The sequence below is a fragment of the Spermophilus citellus genome (assembly GCF_964194105.1).
Source record: "Spermophilus citellus genome assembly, chromosome: 13".
Lineage (NCBI taxonomy): Eukaryota > Metazoa > Chordata > Mammalia > Rodentia > Sciuridae > Spermophilus > Spermophilus citellus.
In genome coordinates, this window is record NC_138193.1 from 15,288,489 (window position 1) to 15,299,866 (window position 11,378).

Below are 11,378 nucleotides of genomic sequence, written 5' to 3' on the forward strand. Positions count from 1 at the left end.
CCCACCTCGTGGTGGTCCCCACCTCAGTCTCCCTGTGCCAGCTGTCCCTGGGTCAGGAGGCTGGAAGACAGTTCCTGGGGATGCTTCTGCTTCTCCAAGCTCAAGGGGATTGAAGCCCCCTCCAGCCCCTGGACAAGGTCCCCTTTTGCTAGGCTGCCGTGGATGAGCTGGAGGACGTGCGTGGGGTGACAGCCGTGCCCAAACCTGCTCCCTGATCTGGAGACCTCTCTCAGTGCAGGTAGCTGGGTGCAGAGGCAGCGCACGCTGGACCCGGCACTTCTCAGGCACAGTCCCCGCGGGGGAGTCCGAGGAGTTGGGCAGGCTGGTCCTGTGTCCCCCTGCCCTCAGCAGAGAGAGCTGCTGCACCAGGAGCTCAGAGTGGGGACTGGGGAGGGAGGAGCTCCAGTGATGGGGGGCAAGGGGTTTCTTGGAACACAGACTCTCTTTAAAGTGTTTAAATTTGAAAATAATTTCAAAGTTATGAAAAGTTGTAAAATAAAAATTGCAGAGAGACATTCTTATATCCTTGACCAAAGTTTGTGAGTTAATTTTGTCCTGTTTGACCATTCACCCTCAGCCCATATGCACACACACACGTGTGTGCACACATACCCCACAGGTGTGCACATGTGCATGTGTGGGTATGCAGGATCATTTGTCCTGAACCACCTGAAGGTGAGTGACACACATGGTGACATTTACCCTAGTCCTTTGGTGACTGTGGCCCAAGAACAGGGATGCCTCTCGCACTGCCACAGCGGTGGGGTCCCTCGCCTGATCCTCCCTGTTCCTGCCCCGTGTGCAGAGCCGGTGCTGCCCCCTGCCCACTGGCTGTGGTTTGGGGCGGGTATGGCTGCTGGACTCCTCTGTCATGGCTCCTTTGATCCAGGGCACTCCCCAGCTCCCGTTGTCTTTCACAACCCTGAGGAGTCCAAGGACTTCTGTGAGGGGCCTCTACCACGCGTCCTGCGCAGTGGTTTCATTAATGAGGTTCTGGCATTAAGTTAGTTAGAAGAGATCAAAATAAAACACACAGACAGTACCTTATTTTATATTGCTAGGTCCGAGACAGCTCGCCTCCCTGGTCCCCGCCTCAAGCCGCCCAGCAGGGCAGCGAGGATTACTCTGGGCTAGCAGGAGAGAGAGAGAGCGAACACGCCGGGGAGTAGCCTTTTATTTGGGGGGACAAGAGATTCAGGGGAGAATTCCATCCAATGAAGGTTGAGGGGGGGCTGTACTCCAAGGTCAGGGTCAGTGATTGGGTCTCCAGGGTCAGTGGTTACGCACACCCCCACACGGATGGGCTCTCTCATCAGGAAAGGGTCGGGATAACTCCGACACAGCCAGAGTGCCTCAGGCCCTTAACGGGAGTCACCCAATCACATGTCAGAATGGCTCCCCACAGGGCCGTGGGCAGAGCAGGGCTTGCCTAGTTGGTAAAGTCGCCCCCACTGCCTGGGCTCAGTCCTGCTCTGCCCCCCGCCCCCCGAGAGTGTCCAGCTCAGCAAGCCCCACACCTGTGGCCGTGCCTCAGAGATGGCCTTGTGACAGCTCAGGGTCCTCCCTGGCCACCCTCAGTTACTCAAGGGACTCTGCAGTCTGCCGTATTCATAGATGGCAGCAGAGACTGTGCCAGTGACGACCCAGTGGAGACTCAGCCACTGTGACGACCGGCGACACCGGGAGGAGTGGTGGGAGTGCCCATGCAGGTCACTCCAGGCCCCGAGTGACGCCCTTCCCAACTCCCAGCATGGCTGGTACAACCCAGGGAGTCCCTGGAGAAGTGTCCTGAGGAACACTGAGGGACAGTGTGTCCTTCAACACCAGGGCATGGCTTCCTTGCCCTCAGGTGCATGGAGGGTCCCAGGGACACCCCAAGTCCAGCGACAGGAGAAGCAGGTTGTACTTGTCACACCTGCTGTTTTGTCGCAGTGGGGCCAGGACTGCTTGGTGACCTGTAACCACACGTCCCTCTTCTGTCTCTTTTCTGACACGAAGAGGAACTGTGCAGCGTGGGAAAGGCTCTGAAAGAGGAAGCAGGAGTGGGCAATCGGCACAGAATCGGGGTGGAAGGGACTCCACGGTCCCTCGGATTCTGAAGCTTGTTTCTTCCCAGGGAAGGCTGCCACGTACAGCCTGCCGTCCATCCATCCATCCGTCTCTCCCTCCTTGCTTGCCTGAGTCCACCCATGCAGGCACCTGCCCAGTGGCCCGGTCTCCGGCCGCCAGATCTTCCCTCCCAGCCTGGCAGCTGCTGGCCTGCCACTGTCGAGGAGGGCCGTCCTGCAGACCACCCCATGACTTTTATCCATTCACAGTGCCTCACTTCCCGCAGTGTGGCCATCTTGGAGGGAGAAACACGCCCGGCTGCCTCCCTTCTCCCCACCCAGGCCTCTGGACGCTGAAGCTGGGGGTGGACTGGCTGCTTTGTTGGCAGGTGGTGCTGGGGGCCTTGGGGCTGTCTGGGACTCTGCCTCCCCGCCTCCTCTGGCCCTGCTTCCTTGATGCTGAGATAGCAGTCCGGCCACTTCTGAAGCCCTCCTCGTGCTTCTAGAAGCCACTTCTTCTGAAGTGGCCTTGGCCTTGAGCTTGGAGTTGATTACCAGATGTGTCACAATTTTGTGGAAACAAGAGTCCGAGCTCGTCGTGGGGTCTGGGGTGACGGCAGGTCCTGCCTCCTAACTCCTCGGCCTTATTTGTAACATGCCTCAACTTTCCAGGCCATTGAGGTCTCTGGTCACATGAGCCCCAGACATGCAGGGTGGCCCGCCTGGAGTAGCTGTCCTTCCTTGGTCCCTCTTGCACCCTCCAGAGCAGAGGAGATACCCTCCTGTCTGGCTGGCTCCTCCCTTCGAGGAGGGCAGGGGTCTGGGAGCACAGAGTGGGACTGGCTGGTCAGTGGGGTCCGAGGCTTCTGAGGGACAGGGCAGCGGCTGGGCCCCGCTGATAGTGTGCGGGAGGCTGGGGAGGGACCTCTGCCTCTGCCTCAGGGTCATGGCTGCTGTAGACGCTGTGGCCAGGGGAGAGCCGCAGGAGCCCAGCCAGGGCTCCAAGGGCCTGGCCTCTCCAGACCCGATGTAGAACTGGTACCAGAGGTGAGATGGGCACTGGGAGGGGCTGGTGGGGGCCTGGGCCTGGGACCCCCACAGGGCAGAGTGGCACAGTGGCTCCTCTAAGCTCACAGGTGGGAAGAGACCCCCACAGACAGACCTTCCAGAGGTCCCAGCAGTTCCCCTGTCAGGCGGAAACTGACAAGACACCCCACAGGGAGTCCCCACCTCTTCCTGCCTCCACAGGGGCCTTTGTCCTTCACCCCTGACCAAACCTGTTGACCTTGGACACAGTGGCTCCAGTCCCGGAGGTGACACGCTCCCACACTGACAGCTGTGTGTCCTCACCCCTGGGAGTGGGGGAGCATGACGTGTCCTCCATGGGAAGCAGCAGCATGGCTCCCTGCTCACATCTGGACCCATGGGCACGTGCTCCGGCCTGCTTTCACACGCTTGGCCTGCCCTAGGACACTCTGGGCCCAAGGAGCCCTAGCCGGTTTGACCCACCTCCCCCTTATTTCTGCCACTGCAGGGGTATCGGGGCCCTCTGATGGGTTTCCACCAGCAGGGTCGGGGACTCTGAGGGACTCTTGGGTGAATCCCAACATACCCTTCCCCCTCCAGGATTTTTGTCCACCACAGCCTGGCGCTGAGGAAGATCCGGTGCCTCGGCCTCGTCATGGACTGCACCCTGGCTGGTAGGAGGGGCTGGAGCACAGGATACCTGAGGCCTGGGCAGAGGGGCAGGCAGCCAGGCACCAACCGTCGGGTCTGCCCGGGTCCTCTGTAGCCTACCAGTCCCCCGCCTGCAAGGCGCTGGCCTTTGAGCTGTGCTGGAGCGCCTGGTTTGCACTGGGTACCCACATGAGGTCCTGCGCTACTCCTACGACCCCTCCTTCCCCACCAGGTGAGGGAGCTTGGCCAGGTGGGAGGCTGTGGCCAGCCCTGGCACCCCCTCCCACAGTCCCCATGCCGTCTCCCCAGGGGACTGGTGTTTGAGGCACTCTATGGGAAGCTGCTGAAGGTGCATGGCCATGGGGACATGCTGGTGGCTGCTCATAGCTTCACCTTCCTCTCAGAGAAAGGGACGGGGTGGGGGTGGCTGGAGGTATAGAAGGGATGGCCAGGGCCCAGGCCACCCTCTGGGAGGTACCGGGAGGGAGCGTTGGCTGCACCCAGCCCCCTCCTCCCCAGGTCTAAGCTTTGACCCCAGCAAGTTCATACAAAGGGATGACCGTCAGCGCTTCACGTCCACAACATGCTCTTCAACCTGCCTGGTGAGAGCTGCTGGGAGTGTGGGGGGGGGGGGGCGCGCGTCCTTGCCAGCTCTGGCCTGGGGGCGGCTGCCTCACTCCCTGGGCCGGGAGTGACTGGCTTCTCCGTCCCAGAAACCTATGCCTGCCTGGTGGACTATTTCGCTGGCTGCTCCCGATACACCAAGTGTGTCCCTGCCCTGCCCAGCCCTGGGGTGACCAGTAGGACACTGCTGCTGCCCAGCAGCCAAACCCCAAAGGGGGCCCCACAAGGGGCAGAGGCCCTTCTGAGGGCTTGGGGGACTCTGGGAGCTTAGGAGGAAGGCCCATGCAGGGGGCACCCAAGCCTGTGGCCTGTGTTGCCCCAGGGGAGCTCAGCACAGTGGTCCCTTCAGAACGGCTGGGACGTAAGCCCAGTGCGGGGCCACTCAGGGTCAGTGTTGGTGGTCTCCTCGGGCCTGCTTACCAGCCTCCCCTGTCCTCTCTTGGCCTGTCCCAGCTGTGACACTGGCTATCAGCATGGGAACCTCTTCGTGTCCTTCCGAAGCCTCTTCCAGGATGTGACTGAAGCTATGAATAGCGTCCACCAGTCGGTGAGTGGCCCAGCACCCCAGGACCTCTGCCTGCCTCCCTTGGCTTTCCTGGGCAACCTCGGGGCCCCCAGTCTCCGCCGCCTTTGCCCTCCCCCCACTGAGGACGGTGGCCTGGTCCCAGCCCCTCCTGCAGACGTGGAGACGGGCAGGCTGTATGGAAGCTCTGCGCCTCCTGCAGGGCTGTCTCAAAGAGAGGACCCTGGACAACCTGGAGAAATACGTGGAGCAGGATGTGAGTGGCCACAGGTCTGGGGCTGCGGCTGCCCTCCTGCTTTTCCAGGGCGCATGCCGCCCAACCCTGGTCATCTCCCTAGAGGTTACACGGAGCTCTGATCTGCTGCTGCTCAGGGTCCCCCGGCCTGGAGCCCACCTGCTCTGGGAGAGTGGGCTGTTCAGCTCCCGGGGGCTGAAACCCTAGAAAGGCGTCCATCTTTGCCAGGTGCGGATCCCTGTCCTGCTCGGCAAGATAAAGGAGGTTGGGAGGGTGTTTTTGGCCACCAACGGCAGCTACCAGTACACGGATGTGAGTGTGCTGTCCCACTCCCACTGGCACCTCGGGCCCGAGTCACGACCTCGGAGGAATGAACAATCCCACTGTCTCTTACCCGTGGCCCCAGGAGGCCACAGTGAGGTGAGGGGAGAGGCAGGTGTGGCCCCCTGGCTCCGCCCAAGCTTGTGCCCTGACCATGGCCTGCCCCTGCCAGGCCATCATGACTTACCTGTTTGCTGCTGGTGAGGTGAGTATCCTGGGCTGGGCTAGGGGGCTGGGCGAGGGGGGGGCAGGCCTCCCCTCTGTCCAGCCTCCTCCGAGTAGGGGCAGACAAGTGAGTGGTCATATCCATGGCTGGCCTTGCTGGAGCTTCCCGGTGGGTGAGGGCAGGATTATTCTCGGCTCCCTGGGGGTCATAAAGAGGCAGTCAGGTGTTTGGGGAGGTCTTGGGGGGGGGGCTAGGGCAGGTGAGGTGAGAGTAAGGAGGGCCAGGGGAGGGAAACCAGTTCAAACCCTGGACACGGGTGTGGCTGGGCCTTGCTGTGTATGCGTCTCTCTGTGTGGGACATGTCCCTGGGCCTCTCTGTTTGCTCTGTGAGGAGCCCTGGAGGCTAATCTAAGACCCCCACAATGCCCAATGCCCACCTCCAAGGGCACCGGTTGGCCCCCCTCCTGAAGCCCAGCTTGGTTGGGTGCTGGGTAAGGGAAGGTCTCCTGGTTCCTGGGCCCACAGATGTCTCATCTTGCCTGAGGCTCCCATGGGGGATTGGCAGGGTCCAGTTTCCCAGGCTGTGTGTGTCCCCTGGGTTTGCACAGGCCTCGCCCCCTGCCCTGCCCTGGAGGTCCTACTTCAACCAGATTGTGGTGGACACACAGAAGCCCTGCTTCTTTGCAGAGGGGATGGTCCTGAGACAGGTCAACATGATAATGGCAGGTGCTGAAGTCCTGTCTACCTTGACAGGTGGTTGGAGGGGAGACTGCCCACTCTTAGATGTGACCTGTATGTGTCCACTGCCCTCTGCTGCCCTGTCTGTCCCTGAAGGCACGGAAGTACTTCAGGGCCCCACAGCATCCTTCCTCCCTTGCCCTTGCCCCCGAGGCTGCTCCTGCCAGCTCTGCTCAGTCCTCCTGACCGGCACAGGGGCTGTGGTTCCTTGGCTCAGGCCCACCTCTGTCCTCTAGGACTCAGGGAAGCTCCGCGTGGGCACTTACACTGGGCCCCCCCAGCACTGTGCTGCCCACTCTGGAGGTACAGCTCTCGCGGTGCCCATGGCCCACAGGCACACCCTGGCCAGGGTCCATCTCCCAAGCTGCCTCAGCAGGGAAGGAGCTGTGTCCTCCCTCTGTGGGGCAGGCTCGTGAGACGTGGTGTGCGAGCTACTTGGGGTGCGGGGGAAGGACATCCTGTACATTGGGGACCACATCTCTGGGGACATCGTCAAATCCAAGAAGCAGCAGGGCTGGCGGACTTGCCTGGTGGTTCCTGAGCTGTCCCGAGAGCTGGGCATCTGGGCCCGAGAGAAGGGTGAGCCACAGAGACCAGTACCAGCAGAGGGTGCTGGTCATCCACGCTGCCCAACCTCCTTCCCCCTTTTCCTCTGGGGGGTTGGTGGCGACCAGGAATCTTGTCCACTCTGTGGTTTATGAAGGTGAATCTATTTAAAAACAAGGAAACAGACCAGAGAGGTAAAGCAGGTTGCTCAAGGTCACCCAGGTGGTGGGCACCAAGCTGAGACTCATTCCTCATCTTCTTGCTCCAGATCCGTGAGGCTTTTCCGGAGCTGGGACTTCCTTCCTCACACCGCCCTCCCTCTGCCCGAGGCCTTTGGGTTTAGAAGGCACAGGCTTTCCCACCCAGGAAGTACTTGAAGTCACCCTGGGGCAGGGGTGCTGTGAGCAAGACAAGGTTTGTTCTGTTGTTCTGAGCCTTGCTGGGTTTGAGTCATTGCCCTGTGACTTCATGAAGGTCACCTGACTCCCTGGATGTCTTGATCACCTGTCCTACGGAGTCTGTGTCATCCCTATTTTGCTCTGGGCAAAATCTTAATCTGACTTAAGGGGTCATGATATTACAGGTGGGGGAGCAGAGACCCCTGGCTGGGGCCTGGCAGACCCCGGCTGTCACTCACCCTACTGCTCCCTGTCTGGTTTTCAGAGAGGTCAGAGCAGCTGAAGAGCCTGGACACACACCTGCTGATCTGTACCAGTAAGAGCCCTGGCCTCTCTGGGGGTGTGGGAGGCTGGGAGGAGAGGGGTGGAGAGCTAGGGTCCCATGCCCAGGCCTGGCAGTGACGTGTGAGCCAAGGGCTCTGGAAAACCAACTGTGTTTCAGGCTGGGCTTCCCTAGTAGACTGGACTATGGGACCTGCTGACCCCTTGAGATACTCATCTTCTGAGACCTCTAGTGCCGCAGTCCGGCTGCAGCAAAATAACCGGGGGGGGGGGGGGTGACGAACAACTTGTGTACATTGATACAGCAGGAGTGGGAGCCGTTTATTGTAGGACCGAGGGGTATTTATACATTCCACACAGCTTATCTTAATTAACAGAAACTAGATACAGCAGTCAACCAATAAGGAATCTCCACACTTAATGGCTCCCTGGTGTTACTTCACAAACCACTCCCTCTGGCAAAATGCCAGGCGCCATCCTGACTTGTTTACAGACCCTAACACTCTAGGCCTTTCCCAACCTACCCAGCATGGACTCACAAACGTGCACACCCCATCCCTGCACCCCCACTGGATGCCTGTGGGTATCCTTGCCCCTCCACAGCTGCCAGGGAGGTATGTTCCCCTCCTCCACAGGTCACATGGCCATCTCTGTACCAGGCATATGTATGGAAGCATCTGTGGGCTGCAAAACATCAACTCCATCAAGAAGGAGATTCAAGTAAGCGCTGGGTGGTGAGTGAGGGGGACCAGCCCAGTAGGGGAGGAGTCCCAGGAGCCCAATTGTCTGAGTCTCCTCAACCTTGTCCAGTGCCATCTGGCCTTGCTGTCCAGCGCATCCCCTGCTGGCCAATACTGAAACGACAGTGGCGTGCTCTTGAGGAGGGCTCAGTCCACAGGCTTGTTTCTGCTCTCTGTCCTGCCATTTTTTCAGCCCCTTCTCTAGGAGAGCCTGCCTGCTGGGCTGGGTCTTCATGTGGCCACCTCCCCAGTTATGATCCAAGTCTGCTGTTGGCCAGAGATGGGGTGTGAGAAAATGTGATTTAGTACCAGTGAGCTGATGGGTCCTGGGAAAAGAGAAGGGAGGAAAAGAGAGTGAGAGAGGGCCTGGTCTGAGCAGGGGTGCTTGCCCTGAGGGTGGGCACCCAGTGCCATGGGGGTGCAGGTCAAGGTGAACTGGGGTCTTCATTCATGTGCTGCCTCTGGCCAGAGGTTCACCCAGGAGCTGGACCTGTGCTAGGGCACCATAGGCAGCCTGTTCCACTCTGGCTTCCGCCCGACCCTCTTCTCTGGCCAGCTGATGCGCTACGGGGACCTCTACACTGCTACCTGCCTCAATGTCCTGCGGTTCCCACTCAACTCGCTGTTTAGGGCCGTCCCGGAACTGGTAGGTCTCTGCCGAATCTTCCCGGTCCTCCTGGGAAGAACCCATTGGTCCCCCTAGCCCTGCCATGAGTGTGCAAGTTTCCCCAGACTCAGTCCCCATCTTCCAGACATAAGGGAAACCTTATTCAAAACCTTGCAGATAGCTGTTTGCAACTAAAAAAACAAAAAACAAAACAAAACACAAGATTTAAGTTTGCCTAGAAGTTGACTCTGCTGGGGAGAGCCTCCTCCTCAGGCCCAACCTCAACCCCTGCTTTAAATGGAGACCCACCTCCTCACCAGTCCCTTGGTAGTAATGCTGCCAGTCACAGGGAGGAAGATCTGCTTCCACCCCCGGAAGCATAGGGTGGCCTCCAAGGAGCAGGCAGCAGGTAGTACAGTAGAGGCTGCAACTCCCCCGACCACCCCCAGACCAAGCATGCCCCTGGGCTAAATTCCGGGAAGCAGGGGTGGCTAGCGGCAGTGGGCAGGAGCTGAGCAGTGAGGGAGCGCACACATGTCAGTCTCCCAACCAGCCATCATGCTTCCCTCTTCTAAGATGCAGAGTCTGTGGCTAAGGATCTGGACTGCAGAGTGGTCTTCGGGATTCCCTATCCCTTCTTTCCCCAGTTGCCTTCCAGATGTTTAAGATGGGACCATTTACTGGGAATTGGCTATATTTCCTGCCCTGGGCTGGGTACTCTTCAAATATTCTGCTCAATATATCCCAGCAGCTGGGTGCAGTGGAGCACACCTGTAAACCCAGCGGCCCGGGAGTCTGAGACAGGAGGATCATGAGTTCAAAGCCAGTCCCAGCAAAAGGGAGGCGCTAAGCAACTATGAGACCCTATCTCTAAATACAATACAAAATAGGGCTGGGGATGTGGCTCTGTGGCTGAGTGCCTCTGAGTTCAATCCATAGCACCCCCTGCCCCCAAATCCCGGCAAAGAGAGTCTTATCATCCTCATTATACCACTGGTGAAATCAAAGAGCAGATCTACAACACTTGCTATCACCCAGAGAGACCACAGGGCTTGGATTTGAATCCAGGGCTGTCCAACTCTTCCGTCCCCTGCACTGGGCTGTGTCTCCCAGAAGGGCTGGGCTGGAGGGCTCCCACTGGCAACACAGGGTTGGGGGTTCCCAGGTGTAACCACCTGTGCTGTTAGCATAATAGAGACCAGAGAGAAGAAAGGGCGCCCCCGAGTAGCCAGGTGAGTCATTTAAAGAACTCTGACCTTGATGGTGCTGGCTTGAAATAGTCAGGTTCAGTGGTCAGAACCCTCCTCCCCCTGCTGACCCTCCTGGGCTCCTTTTGCAGCTGTGGGCTGGGGACTCTGCATACCTGAGGAATCCTGGGCACCTTCCCACTGAGGGAGTTGCTCCATCTCCACCTGTGTTTGTCCCTACAGATGCCTCATGAGACCATCATGGAGCAAGAACAGGCCAGTCTGGACCCTGCCTTCTGCTTGCTCTCCTGTAGGCAGAGGGTGAGTGGCCGGGAGTGGTGGGGGGTGCTGCCTTGCTGGGCTGAGGACCTCAGAGGCCTGGGGCTACCAAGGGCTGGAGCATTGAGAAATCTACAGGGGCTTTTTTGGTTTCCAACTGGAGTCATTCTTGAATACTTGTGTAGAAATACATATTATTATAAATGGATTTTCTTTTCATTTATTATAGTTAGAGCATTAAATTGATAATTTGAAATTGTGGAGATAATTATTTATGAATTTCAATTTAGACTAGAAAAGGGGGGAAATTTAAATATTGACTTTCAAAATGGGGCATTAGGACGACAGGCCACAGGTTCTGCCCAAGAGGGCTGAGCTGATGTTGGTGCCCTGCACCTCTGCAGACAGCTGCTGGCCCATCCCCCCACAAACCTTTCCCTCAGGTGCTCCAGGCGGCCTTTGGGGACAGGGAGGACCCGTATTTCAGATCATTTGATGTATGGGCCGAGACAACCGCTATCATGAGGGGCAGTCGTGGTCCCGAACCCTGTGCAGGGTCCTTGCTGCCAGCCCAGCTGTCCAGCTTGATTTTTAAAATGTCACCTTTAAGCTGGGCGGTACCCGGCTTAAAGGTGACATCTTAAAAATGTGTTCTTTCACCCGCGTGTTTCGAGCGCCCCCTGATGGCCAGAAGGCAGAGAGGCATGGAGAGAGGTCTGGGGAGCGGTATCCTGCCTGCTCAAGCCCAGCCCAGCGCATGCGCTCTGTAATCAGTGTGTCAAAAAGCTCTCCAGACCCGCTCCCGGCTACCAGTCCCGAGCTCTCGGGCGGTGGGAGCACGGGCTGCGGTCCCTCCGGCCCCTTAGCCCTGGCTGGGGCCACTGGGCGGAAAGGTCCACGGCCGCTCTCTTCTTCCTGCAAGGCTGCAGGCCAAGAGGGCGCCGCGGACCGGCGGGCGGCGACGGCGACCCCGTCCTGGACGAGGGCTTGAGCTGCTGTCCAGATAG

At 58.9% G+C, this 11,378-nt stretch overlaps 1 protein-coding gene across 1 annotated transcript; it reads left to right on the plus strand.

Annotated features, from left to right (window-relative positions):
- Positions 1 to 1,614: 1,614 nt before the first annotated feature.
- NT5DC4 (5'-nucleotidase domain containing 4) lies at positions 1,615 to 11,378 on the plus strand (the record flags this gene model as incomplete). Its single annotated transcript, XM_081264571.1, is given in 21 exon segments — positions 1,615 to 1,691; positions 3,675 to 3,748; positions 3,841 to 3,879; positions 3,882 to 3,957; positions 4,035 to 4,142; positions 4,252 to 4,295; positions 4,298 to 4,327; positions 4,439 to 4,490; positions 4,803 to 4,896; positions 5,075 to 5,128; positions 5,336 to 5,419; positions 5,601 to 5,633; positions 6,203 to 6,310; positions 6,569 to 6,635; positions 6,741 to 6,745; positions 6,749 to 6,911; positions 7,542 to 7,592; positions 8,162 to 8,172; positions 8,855 to 8,944; positions 10,336 to 10,413; positions 11,301 to 11,378. Coding segments are annotated over 21 exon segments (1,416 nt in total).